Raw genomic sequence first — 21,497 nt, 5'->3', positions numbered from 1 at the left:
TGTGATTGCTGGTAAGCTTATTACCATCCATGCAGATTCTTTTAATATTCTCAACGTTTTGTTTTGCTCTACTGCTTTGTACTTTATGACATAGTAGGCTGGCATGTGACATGTTGGCTGGGTAATGTACAAATGCAGCAATTATACCTGGTGTATCTCTAAAGAGAAAGGAAGCAGGTATTCATGGGCCAGGGGGCTCTGCTGGGAATAACATAGTTTAGGCAGGGAACTGTGCAGCCTGGAAACAGCTGGCCACAAGGGAAGGTGAGGCAGACCTTCTCCCAAGAGAAGCAGCAGCTGAAGAGCTGAAAGCCTGAGAACGGGTGCCTTGCTGGACTGCAATGGAGAGAAATACAAGTGCAGTTGCCCTGTATTTGTGATATCCACTGGATACATTAGAGCAGCGGTGTGCAAACTGGGGGGCAGGCCCCCTCGGTGAGCAGCACCATCGGCAGCTGGGGCTCATGACAAAAATGTGGAAATGTCACGGTTTTTTGTGCACATGTATTCACATTTATATGCCCATTAACAAAGGTTTTATATTCTACAGACTTATTTTCTTACGTGTGCCGAAAGGCTTTTTTTCCCTCCTATGAACAAAACTGACATTTCCATCGGTTTGGATTACATCAGACAGGTGGGGGCGGGGGGCTGCTGACTGCAGGGATGAAAAGTGGGGCCTGACATGAGAAGTGTGCTCATGCCTGGGCTAGAGCAATCGCAGGGGTTGCCCAACGAGCCCAGCGTAGCTGAGCACAGAGTACTCCAGCCCCACTGCTGCCTCCTTTCCCTGCCTGCTTCCAGCAGCTCTGCCCCCCTCCCAAGGCAGCGCCCAGTCTCAGCAGCCCCGGCCCCACACTCCCCTCCCACCCTGAGCCGGCGCCCCCTTCTGCGCTCAGGAACCTGGCTCTCCAGTTTCCTCCACCCCATGTATGGCAGCACACACCCTCAAAGGGGGTCAGGACATTGCTTGTTTAATGTGCGATACAAAAGGCAAGTCTCCCAGGTTACATGGAATAATCTGCATTAGCCTCAGGCCTGGCCCGCTCCTCACCCACCAGGTCTGCACAGTGCAGCACGCACAACCCGTTCTCCTCTTTCTCTCAAGAGACTTTCTCCTCCCACGCCCCTATTCCACAGTGGGAACAAGGGCAGGCTTAACTGGACACCATGGGGGGAGTCTCACTGGTGAGGGGGGTCAGGAGGTGCTACAGGAGTTCAGAGAATCAAAGGCATTCACCTCCAAGGGGTTGTGGGAAGCACCGCTGCCCCTTTGTCCCCCGTTTCCAATGCTGGAGTGCACCCACCCCTCCCCGCTCGAACTTGGTACCCTTAGCAACCCCACCCCCAGAGCCAGCTCTGCAAGTCGGTACAGGGACGGTGTGCGACAAGATCACAGGGCCTCTGGCGGCACGAGGGATATTGCATAGTGGTGCTCGTGTGACAGGGAAAAGTTCTACAGGCCTCAGTGCTGTCCCCAGAAGAATCACCCCCATCACCGCAATCACCTCACCCCTGCATGTACGGTTGCAGCAGGGCATGGGCCAAAGTCAGCCCTCAGAGCAGCCGACAGGGGGCGGGGGCACTCTGGAGAGCAACCTAAACCACAGTACCCCAGCTGGCTGAGGGAGACCGTGTCTGTCAAAAGGAGCAGCCGAACAGGAGAGACCCCAGATGCAGACAGCTCCTGTTCCTAGGAGGGGCTACAGTGATTTCACTGGAAAGAGGGCTGTGGAAAGCCCTCTGCTTGCCCCAGTAAAACACAACCCTAGGACCCTCAGGCTTGGCTGGCAACATCTCTTACAGCTTCACCAGCACCAGTCAGGGGCCTGCTCCATGAGGTCCTCAAACACAGCAATGATTAACTTAACCCCAAAGCAGCCTAAGATTGGGAAGTGGGGGAGGAGCGAGAGGAGAGCAGGGGGCACAGGGCCCTTCCTCTCCCAGCCCCTGGCAGGAACAGAGCACCACAGCACATGTCCTCTTGCTCCACAGCACACCAGTCCATCAGGCTCATAAGGCAAACATAGTGTCGTCTTCCTTCTCCTGCTTCCGGTGCGAGCCAGAGGTGGCTGGGGCCGCCACTGGGGGGTTGGGGAGCGTGGGCAGCTGGTCTGCTACCTTCGCTCGCTCTTCCAGGAACTTGTCAAACTCTGGGGTGGGAAGAGAGAGTCAGTGATGAGGAGGAGGAGGAGGGAGCTGGCCCTGAGAAGAGCCCAGGAGGAAGGAGGGGGCCAGTGGTTCTTACCTTCACTGGTGATGCCCTTTGTATCTTCTGTCTCTTCCCCCTGGACAAGGAGGAAGAAAGCACACAAGAAAGCAGGCCTGAGCCCCCCGAGTGGACATCATGTTCTGCTCCACCGAGGCAGAAGAGTGTGTGACCTCCCATCCCTACTGATGGGGGAGGGGAGGTTTCCTTATCCCATTCCCAAAAGTAACAGGTGGCAGTGCCGGTAGGAGGAGGAAAAAAGCCCTCTTCCCTGGGATCAGATTTCTCTGCTAGCTCAGGGGCCTGGTCTCACTGCCTCCAGAGCCAGTGGGCTTATAGCTCAACGGTAGAGGCTCCTGCACTAAGCTCCAGAGGCTGCAGTTTGAGTCCTCCAATGGTGGTTAGTCACAGCAGGCTACGTAGGGCTGGGTGGACACTTGAGTTGGTCAGGCACACAGGCACTGGCTTTGTCTGAGCTGCTGAGGCACTTGCCTCCCAACCTCTGCCCAGATCCTGACCCCTTCTGCCAAGTCCCCCCCGCCTCCAGATAGAGACCCCCTGCTTCCATGCCACGAGAGAGCCCACCACTCCCCTTGCTCAACATGCAGCCAGAAGGGCCTTGATGACCTGAGTCAGACTACTGTCTCCTCAGCTGCCTCCTCCCACCAGCACGCTGTGGACGCCCTGCACAGACTGTCCTGTTACCCATCCTCTCCCCTCAGGCCTAAGGGCCCTCTTCAAAACCCTGGCTGATCACGTGAAGCCCACACATCAAGCTAAACCTGTGCCATACTGCTTGTGTAATCAGGGTCCAGGAGGTAGGGGAGGGTGCCCTGGCAGTGAGGAGAGAGGGGGAAGAGGGTGGCCATGTGGAGGGAAGGGTCAGAGGGATGTGTTCTGAAGAAGGGAACATGAGGAAACCCCTGTCCATGTCAACCTGGCCCATCCTGCCACTTGCAAGAGCCCTGGACAGTCACCACCAAAACCCAGGGAGTTATGAGCTTCAACAGGGGCCAGAGGAGAGAGACAGTTCATTGCCAGCCCTGAGCTGTAAGTGAAGTGCCAAAGGAACTGCCCCCTGCTCTGCCCTTCACCTTACCACATCAGTGGAGAGCCATTGCTCAATGTCCTCCATGAAGCTGGCCTGGGGCACTGGGATCTGGAGTGGAGGAGGAAGAGAGGAATGAGAAAGAGGACACTTCTCCAAACCCATCTGCACAGGAACTCTCCCCCTCCCATGCCAGCCCCTTGCTGCTCTGGCCAAGCCCATCACAGCTCTCCCAGCTGGCAGTGTCTTTTTATACTTTCTCCCCACCTGCAGACGTGTTCCAGCACACAAGTGTTTCTGAGGGAGTGGGAGGTTTGAGACTGGTGCTCTGGCACTGGCATTGGCCTACCTCCTTTACAGGGCTCATTCCCCTCTTCAGCAGTGCCCCGCCTGGAAGGGCAGCAAGGGCTCACGCTCAGCCAGGCAGGCTGCTCAGACAGGAAGATGTGCTTGTGGCAGTACTTTCCTGGCTTTCCCGAGCTATCGCCAAAACCAAGAGATTTTTTTCCTCTCCCCTCGGATGCCATTCCACAGTGTCTGACGTCACAGCCCACTGCACTGCAAACAGGGAGGAGCTGTCACAGCTTTGGCATCACACCCCCACAGTGAGCTCAGGTGTGAAGAAGAGGCAAGGAAGAAGGCCCAGGTCTAGCTGTGGCACACCACCTGCCAAGCCAAGCTGAGGAAATGCATATGGGAGGGGATACTCCTCAGCAGTTAAGGTGGAAATACTTGGCTGCTGGCTCCCCATAGAAGTGGCTCTTTCAGATGTGCTTTCGCCATTGGCCAATGCCACTGTGGAAGGGGAAAGGGGCCCTTCTTGTGGCCAGGCATCAGTCACTCAACACCAGCCCAAAGCCTCAGCTCCTAACAGCAAGACCCAAGTCCAGCTGAAAAAGAAACAGCAGGAGCAGCAGGTTCCTGGAGCAGAAGCAGGTGGTGATCCCTTGCAGGCCACTGTCCCTTCATCTCCCAAATTCATGGAACCTTTCACAAGGTACAGCAAAGCCAAGCACAGCAGCATCCCTCTCCTCCCAAGAGAGGGTTCCTCCACACCAGCCCCCAGCCTCAGGACAGATACTGCTGCAGCCTCCCCGGTGTCAAGATGAAGCTCCTCGGGGAGGAGCAGCGCTCAGGCAGTGATCATGGTTGCATGGGGGAGGCTGTGATTGTGGAGGTTTCAGTCTGTCCTGAGTGGGATCCTCAAGCCACAGGAGATAAGAGATTTATACACCCCAACGGGACAGTGTGAGGGACACCCAGACCAGAGGTTTCTATAGGCTGGGCCCTGCTAGGAAACCTGAATGGAGGAGTCATGGGAGTGTATTGCTGCCCCAGGGACTGAAACCAAGATCTCAGTGTCTAAAATCACAAGCCCTGCTGCTACAGCCAAAGGATCGAGCTCATTAGCTTCTAGGCAGCAGTAGCCACAATCCAATTTACATGGTCCAGCTGCCAGACCACACCCCACAATTGGTTAATGTGCACTGTCCATGTCCCAGTACCAGAGATCAGCAACCACTCGAATCCCGCTATGGGCACCAGCACTCATCACGATGGCCTTGCGTAGGCAGACTGAAAGATGGGACACCAAACTTGTGCGCCTCTCCAGAACTCAGGCTGTAGTTGCTCAAGCACTTGGTTCCAGAGGCGCCGAGTTCCATCCCTGCTGACTTCCTGAGGGGCATGATTGCACCAGGAAAGGGCCACACCTTCCATCTTCTTCCCTCCTAGTCTCTACCACCTGCTCAGACCAGGGTCCCCTTTGTGAATGCTGCTTTGTCCAGACTCCTCCTTGCCCAGCCGTTCCCCTGTTGTCTGCTGTGCAAGCCCAAACGCTGTGCCAGTTTCATACCCTAGCCCAGTAGCCCCAGCTCCCTTCACTAGCTACGTGCCATCTCACCATTCCTTGCTGCACCATCCAGTTAGTTATTGGGGCTCCATCAGTGGAAGCGCTAGGTTCCACCTGGTTAAGAGAGAGTCTGCACTGAGACCTGCTTTCAAGGTGGGAGGGGAGGAAAGGGGGAGCAGAGCGAGTCGATCTCTGACCTTCCAGAAGTCTAAAAGGGTGGGGAGAGGTATCTCCAAAACAAAGGAGGAGTCCAGTCCTGCTCAGGGATTTGGAGAAAGGGCCTTACACCACGCTAGGAGCAAATCCAGTCTAAGCCCAGGTTAGGGACGACTGGAAATTCCCACCATCAGACTGAGGAAGGATTGGCTGTTGTGAAATAACTTGGGTGGCTCTGCCCGAATGCACACCACTGACTGGCACTGTGGGTGGGCAGGGAGGATGGGCCCATTACTGGCAGGTGAGGTAAGTCCCACGGATGCTTACCGCTCCTGTGCTCTGCTGCCGGGCATCCAGGGCTCCAGCCAGCCCTTTGTTCGCTTGGGGGTCTTCGTACTTTACCCTGAAAGAGAGCGGCAGGTTATGGCGAACGCACAGAAGTGGCAGAAGCATGCACGAGGGTGAGCTGTGGAGGACAGGGCTGCTACTGGGATTCACACACAAACGTGCACAGCTGCTGACCACACCATGGCTTGCTTGCTGCAGACCTGCTGATCTCCGAGATTTACGACAGCTGAGATGTGTGCAGAAAACTGGGCTTGTTACTACCACTACAGTAAGGTCCAACCTAAACGCCACAGCAGACTCTGAGGTACCACAGGAAGGAACTGGGGCATTACAGTACATGGTGGGGGCCCCATCTTGGTCAACCTCAAGAACAAAGCCAGGGACCTCCAGAACTAGAAGCTACGCTAGAGCTACGAAGCCAAGCCTCTTGAGATGAGATCCAGACCAGACTGACATCCTCTCTGAACTGGGCACAGAGGGGAATGCAACACACACCGACCTGTGGGTTACAGTGGCTGTACAAGAAAACCTCTGACCTACACAAAATGCCCTTCACACACCCCACTGCTTCCTATGCAAACACCTCTTCTACACCAAACCCTCCCTCCAAACCCTCTCGGACAGCCAGGAACCTGCTGGTGGCTCAGATTCCTCAACCTGGGTAAAATGGGAGGGCATGCCAGGTGAGTGCGGAACGCCAACAAATGCACAAACACCAACACCCCCTCGGCATACAAACGCCTCTCACCGGCAAGCTCTCTCTCACAGACATACCCCACCTATTTGCCCCCTTTTCTAGGAAGCTCCCTCTCAAGCTGCTTGCAATGCACACCAGACCAGTGCAGCCCAGGGAGACCCGCTCCGGTGCCAGGAGAACAAAGCCACGTTGGATGACGTCCCAGCGCCGGGGCACTCCTGTCACCTAGCCGCTCGCATTGGCGGGCAGGGGCTTGGGCCACCTGCACTCAAACTTTTCGAAGAAGTCCTTGTCGGTGAAGGGCCCGCTGTGGATGATGGCATTGAGGATGAAGTAGAGCGCCGCCACCATGCTGCTGATCAGGAAGAAGGGCAGGAAAGGCTTGAGGTGCTTCCAGCACTGCCGGGCCAAGGTACCCATGAGCCACGGGGCAGGGGGAGAGGGCCTGGCCCCGCTGCTGGGAGCTCCGGCTGAGGTGCCCTGGTCCTGCAGCCACGAGGGAGCAGCTCAGCACACAGAGAGGGAGAGCGAGGCAGGGAGTGCAGAGCTGGTGGCGTAAGAAGCCAGAGTCAGCGAGTGCAGAGGTTGGCTGGCAGGAGAGCAAGCGCAAGGGCTGGCAGAGCCAGCTGAAGACCGGGGCAAGGAATAAATAGAAGATGCCTCATTTTTGGAAAGATCACAAGTCCCTGTCCCCGAAGGATCGGGTTATGCTGGCGGGAATACGCTGTCCAGCACAGCGGGGGAAGGGAGCGCCCTGAGCACATGCCAGGAGGTCAGGTTTCATTCCAAAATCAGGTGCTGTTGACTCAGACGCTCTCCTTCCCCACCCTGACTCTGTGGATGCTGCTCCCCTGCACCCCAGCTGTCTGCAGGTGGCCCACTGAGAGCCCTCAGCCTGCAGCACATCATGGCTGTGTCTACACGTGCCCCAAACTTCGAAATGGCCATGCAAATGGCCATTTCGAGGTTTACTAATGAAGCGCTGAAATGCATATTCAGCGCTTCATTAGCATGCGGGCGGCAGCGGCGCTTCGAAATTGACGAGCCTTGCCGCCGCGCAGCGCGTCCAGACGGGGCTCCTTTTCGAAAGGGCCCCGCCTACTTCAAAGTCCCCTTATTCCCATGAGCTCATGGGAATAAGGGAACTTCGAAGAAGGTGGCGTCCTTTCGAAAAGGAGCCCCGTCTGGACGCGCCGCGCGGCGGCAAGGCTCGTCAATTTCGAAGCGCCGCTGCCGCCCGCATGCTAATGAAGCGCTGAATATGCATTTCAGCGCTTCATTAGTAAACTTCGAAATGGCCATTTGCATGGCCATTTCGAAGTTTGGGGCACGTGTAGACACAGCCCATGTGCACAGCCTCTGCACCCTCGCCCCCCAGGGCTGCTTTCAGTTAACAGCCCAAGCAGCGGCTTGGCAGAAGTGATGGGGATTAGGAGCCCAGGATTAAATCTTCCAGTGCTAAACGCTGTGCCAGGTACGCCCAGGAAACTTGCTGGGACCCAGCTGAGTTTTCACGGCTGTGTGTATTCGAGCACAACCACCCACAATAACACACGTCCCAGCAGCACCAAAGAGAGCTAATTGCGAAGCCTGGACGGACCAAGGAACCAGAGTTCTGTGACACAAGTGCATATTTTCACCTGCATTTGGTAAGCTCTGTGGGTGGAACTGGCTTAGCGGAAGAGGCCATCATGTCTGGACTCTGGGTCAGTTAGCACTGGCCCATCAGCAGAAACGGGCTGGGAGCTGAACAAGATCCAAAAAACTGGTGGTTGGTGTGGTGCGTTTTTTTTTTTTTTTTTTTTGTACTGAAACCAGAAAATGACCCCGACCTGAAACCTCTCAGTTGCATTGAGTACAAACTGGAATTCAACCCAAAACTGGTTCAGAAGAATAGGTTTAATAATGCTCAGGGAACATTTTTATAGGGAGTGGGGGTAACTGAGGAGGAGTCTATCTCAGCTGCACACTTAAAGAGGGTGGGAGGCTACAGTTCTCAGGAAGCCATTGAAGGAGATGAGCCAAGAGGGGAAGAGAGTTCTGGGCTAGGTAGTTCTCTTGGCAGAGGAATGCCCACGGAAGGGAACTACAACTCCCAGAATACCTCCCTCTTCTGCATTTCCTCCCTCCTTCCCCTTCCTGCTTGTTCTTGCTACACAAAGCAGTGTAGAAAGGGTATTTTCTGGGCTGATATTCAGTTTGTCAGCTCAGCGATCAAAGAGGACAAGGTTCTGGAAGACACTGTACCAGTGTGTGCAAATACCATTTTTAAAAATTAAATTGTTTTTCTACGGTGGAAGAAATACGTACCATTGAGTTCTTTTGCTAGGAGTTACAACATCGGCATAAGGGCACCTGACCTTAAGCCACAGGAAACATATCTGAACCCGTTCAAATGGGGTTGAACTGGTTGCCAAACCATCATTCTAAGTTAGTGTCTGAAGCGGAGCCAAACCAGAGCATTAGGAAATAGTGAGAAACACAACCCGGAACCGAACCAGAATTTTTAATAGTTTGACAACTTGGTATCAGCACACCAAGCTGGATAGACTAAGGGGATCTAAAGCTGTCAACAGTGCAGGAGTCACAGAATATTGGCTGCCTCGTGGGGTGATTTGCAGTGTTCCCTTTAATCTTTTCCATCTAGGTGCGGATTTTTTCCATCCGCATGTGGACTACATTTTTCTGTGTACACTGAGGCATCTGCAAACATGCACGGTCCAAAGAAACACAAAGCCTGGCTGTGAGCGCTCTGCTAATCACATGGATGAATTTGAATCTCTCCTATGTGGCCACACTAGCACACACCTTACAGAGACCACCGATGCTGTGTAATTCTCATCCCGGGCCCTGCTCCTTATTAGCAAGGCTGCTGCATCAACCAGCTCCGCTCAAGGGGTTACCATCTCACTTGGCTACAATCAACTAAAGGTGTAAGTTATTTCACTGCAGCTACAAGTCCTGGAAGCCGAGTGAGAGGCAGACTGGGCGGGGAAGGGCCAGTCCTAAAGACAGCCTCATTCTGCCCCAGGGAACAAGTGAGGGCACAGGGCCCTTCTGTGGGTTAAGGCCGGGAAGTCTACAGGTGTAACACACAGGCACCAGAGCCAAGATGAACCAAACTCTCTATCCCCCTCTAGTGGCTAGTCCAAATACAGAGGCTAAGCTACAGAGAGTGGGCTCTTTAGTTGAAGCAGCAAAAGCGTACCTAGTTCTTACACTGCAGTTTGCATTAGTAGGTGCACTTGGCAGAGGAAGGCAGAGTCATCATGTTTTACAGACAGGGAAACTGACGCACAGAAAGGGGAAGTGACCTACCCAAGGTCACCCAGTAGACTATTGGCTGAGCTAGGAATAGAACCCAAGTCTCCTGAGTGCCAGTCCAATACTCTATCTACTAGGTGACCACAGGGTGCTCATGGTTTGAAATCTAGCGGTCCCAAGTTCAATCCCCATTGCTACCAGCCCACCCAGAGCACTGTGTCACCCAAAAATTCAGAGGAGGAGGAAGAGACAGAACTACCCCACACCTCTGTAGCAGGAGGAGCTGAGGAGGCAGAACTACTCCATTCCTACATATTCATCCTTTATTGTCCAGCTGGCAATGCAGACACAGTGACCCACTCTGTGACCAACAGGCAAGTGACATACGGACATGGGCAATATTTTCCCCTCCCGTTGCCAGGCAGGGAGTAACATAGGCCCTAGGGAAAACAGCTCAGAGTGAAGCAATGGGAGCAGAAACACTCTCACCCCAGTACATGGGAAGGGCTGGTTCCCCACTCAGTTCCAGGACTCTCAGGACCCAGAACCCCACCTCCCCTCTCAGATGAGCCTTCTCCTTCCCCCGCATCCTCTGCTACCCACTCCTCCCAGGGAGCAAGAAGGGGAGCAGCGCTCCAGGTGCCACCACTCACTCTTTGCGCTGCTCAGCCAGCGAGCTGCCCCGTGTCAACGCAAACATGTCAAACTCTTCTTCCAGTTTGCCAGAGCTGTCCAGGGCCTGCAGCCCCTCACTGACACTGCCGGAGCCCAGATCTGCGGGGGCAAGAGGAAGGTACATGCACGGCACAAGGGAAACAGACGGGGATTTGTGGAGCTATTTTGACAACTTGATGCAAATGAAAACAGGACTTCTGCTCTGGAGGCCGACGTCCTAGCCTCCCTCTGGGCAGTCACTTGGGGGAGGCAAGGAGCCAACTCTATGACTATTCAGTGGATGCATCTGCAGTTCAGACAATGTACCTGCCAGAGCACCAGGTTCACCAGCTTTTTGCAGAGATTCCCGGGCGATGCCCCTCGAGAGCTTTGAAGACAGGGTGAGTCACACGCCCTACTAGTTACAAACAATGCGCCTGAGTTCCAGCACCCCTCCTGTCTCCAGAGCGCGGCACCAACATTAGCTGACTGACGCTGAGGCGCCCTGTCCTGAGGGGCTCCACACCTGGTAGGGGTCGCTGCTTGGCTACTTACCGATTCCAGCCAGCTGAGAGGAGAGGCTGTTCACAGCTTCGGGCTGTTTCACTGTCGGAGGAGCACTGGGCTCTGTGTTGGTCCAACTGTTTTCCAGCTCATTTGGGACCTTCAGGGAGAGAGAAGAGTTACTCTCTATTCCTGCAGTTTGGGCCTCGCCCTCTCTGATCCTCTCAGCGTGTGTGGCTGTGGGTCAGAGGTGACTCCACATCTTGGGGAGGAAAGACCCACCCAGCCACGTCTCTTCCACCTGAGGCCCTGCTCTGCACTGTAGCCAATGCCTGACCTCCCCTCCCCCAGTCACAATGGGGCTGCTGGCCCTCCCAGCCCCAAGAGCGTGTGACGCCTGAGCTGTGGGGCACTGGCGGGTGGCGGGGCTACAGCTGGCTCCAGAGCTTGCGGGAGCCGGTCAGTGGTGCGGCTGCAGGCAGCCCCCAGCCACGGCCACCCACAAGAGCAAGCTGGGGGAAGAGATGCTGGGGGGCTCTGGCAGAGTAGGGGCGGTGCCAGATGAGACAGTTTGGGAGGGCATTGCCTTCCACCGTCTATGACGCCTGCCACCCATGTTGCGGCCAGAGGGTTTCTACTCTGCTCCTTGCAGGGAGTGGCCTGTGAACAGTATCAGAGCAGGTCCTCTCTATGTCATGTTTTCACCTGGATGCCAGCCAACCACATACTAGCTCAGAGGCCACAACGGTGCTGGTACTGGTGGTTCCCAACCTTTCCCTGGCTGGGACCTGACCTTTGGTGAGCAGCACACAACAAGCAGAGTGGTTGTTACCAAGTTCCCTTTAATCACCTCTGTCCATGCGCGGAATAAATTTATGTGCACTGAGGCGTGTGAGAACGTGCACCACCAGCAGAAACAAAACCTGGCTGTGGGCACTCTGCTCATCAGCTGGGGGCATCTGCATTTCCCCTGAGTGGCTGCACAAGCACCCAACTTACAGCGAACACGGGCCGCTACCCCACCCCTGTCTGCCATCCCCTAGGGGTTGCTATCCCCAGGCTGAGAGACCATGCCACACACCCACACTGTTGTCAGCCCTAAGTGAGATGCTGGGAGTGGGAATTGGCCTGTCTCCCACATGCCAGCACAGGCCAAGCCAATGTAGCGGGCCAGCTGGGTTTCAGAGCAGCGCTTACAGCTTGTGAGCAAGGAGCCTCCGCCCACCCCTGAAACAGCAGGGTGTGAAGGATGTAAACCAGGCTCCACTGCATTCCTCTCTGCAGGACGCACAGAACCCTGCACTGGATGGGCACTCCAAGTTACCTTAGTGGGCTGGCCAGCCCGCAGCCGCTCGAACCTGCAAGGGAGAGGCGATGTGAGACAGTTTCCATGGCGAGAACTTTCAGGGCTGCCAGTCATGGCAAGCAATTATTCCCACTGATCCAGCTGGCTTAACCCATCTCTGCAAAGCCCAGCTCAGCCTGCCCCTTCTCACGTGGAGGGATGTAGGAGGCACACCCTCACCTCCTGCTCTGTGGCTGGAAGCTGACTGAAAGTAACGGATACTGGAGGAAATCCAAAGGGACGTGTGCTAGGGGGTGGCACAGGGAAGTGTCTATGCGCCCTGGAAATACTCCCCCTCCAAAAGACCCAAGCGCAACTTTGCCTTTTCAGTGTAGGGCGGAGGGATCCATTGCTTCCTCCCAGGACTTGTTCAAATCTGCTCCGAGGATGGCAGGAGTGGCTGGCAGAACGGAGAGGAATGGCTGATGCCTCTGCACATGGCAGAGACCTGGGTGTTTTCCCTCTCTCTTCTGTTCAACAGCCTTGGGGCTCAGGGCCTACTCAGAGGCCCTCCTGTGCAGCGTGAAGGCAGCTCCTACCTGCCCCTACATGGGGGTGCTGCAGAGATCTCATCATGTCCCATCCATAATTACATCAAGGGCAAGTGCCATCCAGGGAGAGAGATGAACCCACAGGAGCTGGAGCAGAGAGAACCCTGTGTTTTCTCAAAGAGAGGGAAGGTGGTGGACCCAGGGGGGCTGATTGGTCTGGCCCAGGAGGTTTGCAGAAAGGGAGGGTAAGTAAGCGGGGAAGAATGTGAGCTGCTGGGGGAAAACAAGCCTGGGGGCTTGCTCCCTGGGAAAGAGCTGGGCTGCTGCGTGTGGGGGAAGAAGATGGGAGTGCCTGGGGTACCGTTCATAGCGCAGGAACACATTGTTGAGGTTGTCGTTGACGATGAGCAGCTCCTCTGTCAGCTGTTCATGGAGGATACGGGGGATCAGCTCCAGCACACGCTGCTGCATTGCTTTACACGTCCGGTTCAGTTCCTGCCCACCGGGAGATGGAACCGCAAGAGTCAGGTCAGGCTTCCCTTGCATCCTTGAGAGTTTACAGCTTTTTGAGGGTGGGTGGGTGTGTGCGTAGCTGACTGGCTAGCTCAGTTGGTTAGAGTGTGGTGTTAATAATACCAAGGTTGTGAGTTTGAGCCCTGTACAGGGCAGGTTTTCAAGTGACTGAAATTTGGGCACCAGGCAAATCAACAAGAAATGAGCTTTATAGTCACAATGGATGCTGCAAATGAAGTCCTCAATTGAAACTTTAAAGGGCACAATCCATAGTCTATGCAGACTGAAGGATGCCTACTACTAGGGGGGTGTACGTTTAATAGTTGAAGACTAATGGGTCTCTGCCAGTGACAGGTTAAAAGCCAGGCCCTACAGGTAGTAGTAGGAGGGGCTCTTATGGTGTCTGGCCTGGTTGGCTCACCCATTTGGGAAAAACTGAATCTGGGCCCCAGTTAGGTAGAATTGTCCAATTTCCCAGTCAGAAAGACAGACAACCCCCTTGGGAGACTGTTCCATGGCCTAATAGCATTCACCAGTGGGCAGCTCAGACTAAATTCTCCCTCATCCTGTCATGCCTCGTTACACTTTGCTAGAGCCCACCTAAATAATTATCTCTGTCAGGTGCCCCTAATAGTGGGCATGCTATTTCTCTCCTGGGCAGGGCGTGAACATCATATACTTTCCCTCAGCCACCACTGTGTCGAGCTCTCCTCCCCGGACATCTGCTGGAGATTCCTTACCTGAAGTAGTTCAAGATCAGAGAGTTCAGCCTGTCCCGGCACCAGCTCTGCCAGCATCTCGGACATCACCTTCACATTCCCATTCACCACTTCCAGCTCGCTGCGCAGCTTCCCAATCTGTGAATGCAAGAGGAACGTGCGGACCAGGCTCTGAGTGCACACAGCCTGGGCTAAGGAGGAGCGCGGGGTCAGGGGCTAAGAAAACTGTTGCTGCTGCTGCAGACTCAACTCTTGACTCCTTGGTTACAGCCTCAGGAACTCTCTCAGGTGGGAATATGCTAAGACCTCTAGTTACTCTCTCATGGGCCTCTATTTGCTAGAGACAGAGCTCCAGGCCACCACCGATACCTGAGTCTCCAGGGCGTAGCCTTGCATTTTCTGAGCTAACTAGCTGCTGTTGTGACCCATGTCCCCCGATTCCAGCCAGAAAATCTCACTCGCCAACGAACAGCGCGGGAGAACAAAATAAAGCTTAGTCCAAGTGCGAGCATGCGCCGAGTGCTTTGGAGCCTCGGGAGAGCCGCTAACTCACCTCCCGTTACTACAAGGCCATAGTCGGTGAGAAGGCAGAGAATTCCATCCTTCTAAGAGACGGGGGTGAGAGTCCGAGGTCATTTGAGTGGATGGGAGTGTGGCAGAAGCAGGGACAGGGAAAGGGGTGGGAGCACTGGCTTCTGGACACTTCCTCCCTGGACAGGGCTGACAGGCAGGAGAGTGATACACAGGGAGGAAAATCAGCCAGCGGGGGGGGGCAAAGAGAGGTGAAAATGAGGTATTGGTTGAGCAAACTGTTGCCGTGATGAGATGAGGAAGAAGAACCCAGCAGCCTGTTTGTAAAATCTGTTCCAGCACCACTGCACCAGGAGATGCCGTCAGCTTTTGAGCAGGCTGGGCTCACCCTGGCAAATTCCTTTGGGATGTCACTGCTTGAGGTTGGGGACATCACCGCTTGGCACCCAGGAGTGACTGAGTTTTAGAGCGGCAGCACTCTCTGGAGGCCTCTCTCCTCGAGGAAGGGGGCGCACAGGGAGGGGCAGCAGCCCTGGGACAAAGAACTCCCAAGTGAGGGGGAAGATGGCAGCGGCAACACTGGGGCCGAATTCTGCTTACCTGGTCTGGAGTGGGGGCGATAGGGGCGTCGACAGAGGCACTGGCCCCCCCCGGCAAGCAGACAGGGTGCAGGATGGATTCTGTTCTCTGTGGGGAGTCGCCAGCAGGTGCGGTCTGTTCGGACGGAGAGTCAGAGCTATACACTGTCTAGAGAAAGAAAGGAGCGAGCACAGCACAAGAGAGAGGAATCAGACAACTCACAGGTGAGAGGACACAGCCGCTAAGGAGGAAAGTTTCTGCAAATTCACCGTTTCCAACAGCGCTGCCTGCTTCTCCTTACCATACTTCCAAAGCCTGTGGGCCCGCTGGAGCCCCTAACTGCCCCACTTCCCTGGCTTCTGCGCTCTGGGTACAGTCCCTTTCCACTCTCACAGGGCCCACAAGCAGGCTGGAGAGACCCTCCCAGAGAGCTCTGTGAGCTGACTGCAGTCACAGCCCCATCTCTCAGCCCTACCTACCCACCCAGCCCCCATACTGTAACGGCCACAGCCCCTCCTGACAGAGGCTCCTCCCGCCCTCTTACCCTCTGCGGCGTGTGGATGGGTGACAACGTGTCCAGGTCAGTCATGGGGAACTCCAGACCTTTCCTTCTCAGGTCTTCGTAGACAGCCACAACGCCCGTCAGGTCTGGGGAGCTGCGGAATGCGTCCGCCCAGGACTGAGGAGAGGAGCACAAGGTGAAACCCAGGACCAGTTAAGGGGTTTGTCCTTCTACACAAGCGCCTAAGGACAACATAACCTGGGTTGGGGCCTCTCTCTGGAGATCTGTGCCTGGGACTGCCATGCCAGAGAGCCACATCCCATTCCTAGCTCCAGGAGATGGAAGAGCTGTGGAGCTGAGGGCCGGAGGCCTTGAAGTAGTTATTCAGCACAGCCCTGAGGGAGACCCTGGGTTCCTTCCTTCCCAACAGTTCTGTATGATCGGCATCTTGCCATGTGTTTTGGAGGGAGGAGAGAGAGGGGCCCGGCCCACCAGTCCGGCTTGCTGTCTCCTTCTGTTGCTCACTCACCTGTATGAGGGTCAGCACCTTGTCGTGCACAATGGTGGGGGGGTTGTTCTTGGGGAGGATGGTTCTCACCAGGACGCCTTCCACAAAATCTTGGCTGGCCACTAGAACGTGGAAGCGGTGGCCACAGTTTTTGACACACGTCTCCAGAACCTGCAGGGTGACAGGAGTTTGTTACTGGCCCCTCCACTTCCCTACGGTGTGCCCTGCTCCTCCAATCAGGGTGAACTGAGTCCCCCCTACTTGCAGCTTGATGGGAGGTGCTAGCACCTCCACAACGCAACCTCCACGTGCCCAGAGACGAAAACTTCTATGACGAGGTAACAAGCTCTGTGGACATGGGGAAGTCAGTGGATGTGATATACCTTGACTTCAGCAAGGCTTTTGATGCAGTCTCCCACAACATTCTTGTCCATAAGTTGAGGAAGTATGGATTGGATCCCTGGACTATAAGATGGATAGAAAGCTGGCTCGATGGCCGGGCCTAACGGGTAGTGGTCAATGGCTCAATATCTGGATGGCGGTCTGTTTCAAGCGGAGTGCCGCAAGGCTCAGTTCTGGTGCTGGTGTCATTCAACATCTTTATTAATGACCTAGATGAGGGACTGGGCTGCACCCTCAGCAAGTTTGCAGATGACACAAAACTAGGGGGAGAGGGAGATACGTTGGAGGATAGAGAGAGAATCCAGAAGGACCTGGATAAATTGGAGGACTGGGCCAAAAGAAATCTGATGTGGTTCAATAAGGAGAAGTGTAGAGTCCTGCACCTGGGGCGGAAGAATCCCCAGCATTGTTACAGGCTGGGGACTGACTGGCTCAGCAGCAGTACGATGGAAAGGAACCTAGGGGTTATGGTGGATGAAAGGCTGGATTGGAGTAAGCAGTGTGCCCTTGTAGCCAAGAAAGCTAACAGCATACTGGGGTGCATTAGGAGAAGCATTTCGAGCAGATCTAGACAAGTAATTATTCCTCTTTATTCGGCACTGGTGAGGCCACATCTGTAATATTGTGTCCAGTTTTGGGCCCCCCCATATAAAAAGGATGTGGATTTGCTGGAGCAGGTTCAGTGAAGGGCAACAAAAATGATGAAGTGTCTGTAGCACAAGACCTATGAGGACAGGCTGAGGGATTTGGGCTTGTTTAGTTTACAGAAGAGAAGACTTAGAGGTGATTTAATAGCAGCCTTCAACATCCTGAAGGGGAGCTCTAAGAAGGAGGGTGAGAAACTGTTCTCAGTGGTGTCAGATGGCAGAACAAGGAGTAATGGTCAGAAGTTGAAGACGGAGCGGTGTAGGTTAGATATTAGGAAAAACTACTTCACCAGGCGGGTGGTGAAGCATTGGAATGCGTTGCTTAGAGAGGTGGTGGATTCTCCATCCCCTGAGGTTTTTAAGTCCCGGCTGGACAAGGTCCTGGCTGGGATGACTTAGTGGGGGGTTGATTCTGCTTGAAGCAGGGGGCTGGACTAGATGACTTCCTGAGGTCCCTTCCAGCCCTGTAATTCTGTGATCCCTACAGTAGAGATGTGAGCAGGGCAGGGAGGTGAGGATGGATTTTTGACTCTCTGGGATCCTTGCACCTGCTGCCCAGCTCCCTTCTGAGCTGAAGGGTGGGAAGGGGCTGTACCTCAGTCAAGATGGCATCAGTTGCTACAGGGGGTTCTAAAAGGAAGACTTCCCCTGGTTGTGTTCTTCATCACACACGTAAAGCCTCTCGCAAGTACCACATGCCCATGCGGTGGCACCTACCCGAACCTGAACCTTCCGTTCTCACAGCAACAATCGCATGGTGCCATTCACTCTGCAGCTCCAAGTGGACAATGTTCCTGGTGGATCTCATCTTGATACCACATCCCAGACGCCCCTTACTGTGCCATCCCACACCTTAGTCCAAGCCCTGGATTCCACGCTAAGGCTGTGAATACCATTCACCGAGAGAACCCCCGACTCCTCCATATTCTCCCTGTCTTATTTGATCCTGTGATCAATGGAGCTGTACTGTAGTCACTGTTCCCTGTAAACTGAGCTCTTGGGCAGCTATCCCGGAGAGATTCAGGTGCCATCCAGATGATTAGCAGAGTTCCCATGGCCAGTAGCACACGTTTCTACAGCTGGTGCACATCCACTCGTGCCTTGGTGCGCATAACAAAATTTATTCCACTCATAGGATGGAAAACATCAGCGGGAACATTGAATGTAGCAACCACAGGAGATGGCGAGAGCCAGTGGCAGGGCAACCCAAGGACTTAACCTCCCAGCAGGGTTCATGAAGCTGAGGAAGGGATCATATCACTCACCGTCAAAGCCAGCATGACCTCGTGGAAGTTCTTATTTCCTATGATCCTCTTCCTTATGGCTCGGAAAGCATCTTTGGGCCTGGAGAAAGATTACACAGAGGGCTCGAATGGCTGCAGAGACACAATGCAGTCACAGGATTATAGATTACTAGAACTGGAAAGGACCGCGAGAGGTCATCAAGTCCAGTCCCACGCCCTCAGGGCAGGAGCAAGCACCATCTCTTTATGACTACCAGTTCCCAGGGCCTTGCAGTGAGGATTGCAATCAGCCCACAATTTGCCCCCAGGCTTCTGTGATGGTTCAAAGCAGCGACAGGTGAGCTGGCTCCCCATGGTGGCTCTGCCTTGGGAGCAATAGTTAACACTAGCAAGTTTCGTTTCTAGGATCCCCTGGGCATCCACGCTGACATCATCTAAAATCCACTGTGTGCAGAGCAAGGCAGAGACAGCGAGGAAGAGCAGACAAAAGAAGCTATATTAGAAAAGTGCCACTCCTGGATTCACCACCTGGGATAGAGCAAAAGCCTGCAGCGGAGGGGGAAGTTTAGTATTGACAGATCTGTGCTGGCAAGGGACAGGTGCAGGGGACAGAGCAAGGGCAGATGCCACAAATGAACACGCCACTTCCACACGGAGACATTATCCTGACACCTTAGGAAATGCGTCACCTGTGGCATGAACTTCCAGCTGCAGAGCTAGGAATATGCAGTGGCAGTGTCATTTTGGAGAGGGAGAGAGACAAGCTGTAATTGAGTTGGTGCCTTTCAAACCTTCTAAGATCAGGATGAAAGTGCAGTAGCACAAACGCATTTTAACGGAGTGTGAGGACGGGGTGACAGACTGAGGTGCGCTGGCAGAGTGACAGAGATTGGAGCTAAGGCTGTAAGAGTAGGTGGTGCCGAAGGGTCAGAATGAAGTGCATTGGCAGAGCCGTGATGGAGCCCCCCAGGAGTGGGGTAATGTGGAGTGCTGCAGGTCAGAACTGAGATGCATTGACGGAGCTGTCCAGGGCCCAGAACTGGAACAGCCAGGGGATTGCAGCTTACAAAGAAGGACCAGGACAGAGCTGGGAGTGCGTGTGTGTGATGAGAACACCAGGACTGGAACAGAAGGGGTACTGTGGGGTGCTGCTGAGATGCCCCAGCAAAGCTGGAGGACTCAGAGAACAGAACGCTTTGTAAACCAGAAACTGGGCCACCCTAGGGGCTTTTGCTCCAGTCCCACTGTGCCATGGGTGCGACAGAGGGAGCAGCAAAGCTTCTGTTTTGGATTTAACACAGCACCATGCCCGTTACATACTGTTCTTGACATCTCTGCAGCCAGAGGGAACGGCCCCTTTGGAGTTCACCAACCAAACCTCTGTGGGTTATTTATAGGCTCCTGAGTTAACATGTCTGACATTTCCCGGATTTCTGACTGTCTCGTCTCAGGGCTGCTCAGGGAGAGGAGACCTCAGACCTCCCATCCCCTGCAGGAATCTGACTAACAGTACAGTAAACCCCCGATATATGTGATTCAAACTTGTGTTGATGCAAGTTGAAATCCTGGGGTTTCAAGGGGCTGGCGGGAGTGCAGCTCCTCTGCCAGCTTCCCTTTCCAGCCCCCAGCATCCCCAGTTGGGAGGCAGACAACCATGGTGGCACAGCTTCTCCTCAGCTTCCCCCAGCTGGGGGGGCTTACAGGAGCAGTTTCCTGGTCCCCAGGACTGGTGGGGAGCAGAGAAACTGACCAGCGATGTGCTGGTCAGTTTCCTGGCTTCTGCCAGTGGAGTGAAGCTGGGAGCCAAGCTGCTGCCTGGTTCCCAGCTCCCCCCGACCTGTGCAAAATTTGAGGTACGCAGGGGTGCCCAGGAACGCAACCCTTGCGTAACTCAAGGGTCTACTGTCTACGAAAATGCTGGAGAGAACAAGTCTCAGGGAGAAAGAAAGGGCTATAGGGAAAGAATACAACAAAAGAATTTCAAAACTTCTTTGCAGCAGATGGATGAGAAGTGGCTTGAACTGGCTATGAGGAACAAGACTGGATAAATTGTGGATAAATTGTGCCCCATGCTGGAATTTTGGGGCACAACAAATGAGACCTCTGGCAGCTGACATAGGCTAGGCTGCCCCACTAACTGCCTCTACCACAGCCCTTAACCTGGGAGTGTCTTGTGACCTGGGTTTCTAACCCCACCAACCCATGCTGTGCCCCCTGCAGCCAGGAGACTGGCCTGGGCAGGGTATGCCTGTGTGTGGCTTTGGAGGCACACACGCAGCAGAATCTGGGGTTGCAGCACATACATATACACACAAGTCGGTGGGGCCAGCTCACTTACCCTTCCTCCGTCTCGTTAATGATGTCACAAATCTCCATGTTGAGGGCCCAGTTCTCGCTCTGCAGGGATCCATCAGTAGCTTTCTCTGGGGACAGGAGAAACAGGCCAAGGCTAAGAAAGGGGCTAGTTTGCCTCCAATGGTTGTTCCATGGTCACCTGTGAGGAGCGTGTTCAACAAGGAGTGAAAGGCTAAGGGTGCTCTGAGATGGTGTGGGGAGCCAGGCTGCCAAAACCAGGCCCCCCTCCAGAATCTTAACCAAAAGGAACGTGGCCGGAATATGCCTGTAAAATCACAGCACGGGCTGGGGAGGGAGACTGCTGCCCAGTATATGGCACTATTGCAAGGAACTTTGCTGGCTCTCGAGGCTGCTCAGCCACTTTGTTCACTACCTTGAGGTACTGTGGGTTGTGGCCAGCTAACTCCAAAATACAGTGACGCTGTCCCGAGAAAAGTGCTTGTTCATTTCGCAGTTGTTGCACAGCCAGCAAGGGAATCAACACCACACTGGGCCAGATCCTTCTCTCCATCAGCTTGGGTTAACTCTTGATTTACACCACTCTATGTGAGAGCAGAATCATGTCCCTTGTTTTTAGGTAGGCCCTACAAAAACAAAAAAGCTGCTCCATTTTAAAATTTCTCTTCCTATCAGACCGACACATCTGGCCCTCTCGGATGTCGGGTGCATGAAGAAGTCCAGCACCAAGTGGGGCAATTTCAGTCCCACTCTGTGTCCCCTTTAACTAGGAGTTCCTGAAATTGCCAGCATGTTATTCATGGCTAAGCTGAGAACACTCTGCTATTACTCAGAGTTACCAGTGTCTCCACCCTGTAATCAGACAAGCCTCAGTCCCCCCCCTGCACCCGTTGGCAAGAGGACAGGATAGGCTAGGAACACCGCCAGCCTGCAGAGAGAAAACAAACACTAACCGGGCAGACAGGCAGCTG

General features: G+C 54.4%; 1 protein-coding gene across 3 annotated transcripts in view; it reads right to left on the bottom strand.

Moving 5' to 3' along the window:
* Positions 1-958: 958 nt before the first annotated feature.
* The window catches only part of TOM1 (target of myb1 membrane trafficking protein), a 33,445-nt gene continuing 12,906 nt past the window's right edge, over positions 959-21,497 (bottom strand). The window contains exons 2-16 of one of the 3 annotated variants that reach the window (XM_075008213.1): positions 20,552-20,636; positions 18,235-18,313; positions 15,942-16,091; positions 15,455-15,589; positions 14,932-15,078; positions 13,822-13,938; positions 12,930-13,063; positions 12,057-12,090; positions 10,784-10,892; positions 10,228-10,348; positions 5,593-5,668; positions 5,161-5,223; positions 3,309-3,368; positions 2,249-2,288; positions 959-2,153 (exon numbers count right to left, since the gene is read on the bottom strand). In XM_075008213.1, coding sequence (XP_074864314.1) covers positions 2,014-2,153; positions 2,249-2,288; positions 3,309-3,368; positions 5,161-5,223; positions 5,593-5,668; positions 10,228-10,348; positions 10,784-10,892; positions 12,057-12,090; positions 12,930-13,063; positions 13,822-13,938; positions 14,932-15,078; positions 15,455-15,589; positions 15,942-16,091; positions 18,235-18,313; positions 20,552-20,636 — 1,490 coding nt within the window. In that variant the 3' untranslated portion in view covers positions 959-2,013. Of the gene's footprint in view, positions 2,154-2,248; positions 2,289-3,308; positions 3,369-3,629; positions 3,816-5,160; positions 5,224-5,592; positions 5,669-10,227; positions 10,349-10,783; positions 10,893-12,056; positions 12,091-12,929; positions 13,064-13,821; positions 13,939-14,931; positions 15,079-15,454; positions 15,590-15,941; positions 16,092-18,234; positions 18,314-20,551; positions 20,637-21,497 lie in introns of those variants that run through there. The other 2 variants (XM_075008219.1, XM_075008230.1) reach the window with 2 other exon arrangements.

Source organism: Carettochelys insculpta, chromosome 1 (genome assembly GCF_033958435.1).
Source record: "Carettochelys insculpta isolate YL-2023 chromosome 1, ASM3395843v1, whole genome shotgun sequence".
In the NCBI taxonomy this organism is placed as follows: Eukaryota; Metazoa; Chordata; order Testudines; family Carettochelyidae; genus Carettochelys; species Carettochelys insculpta.
This window is presented reverse-complemented; position numbering and strand designations above follow the sequence as displayed.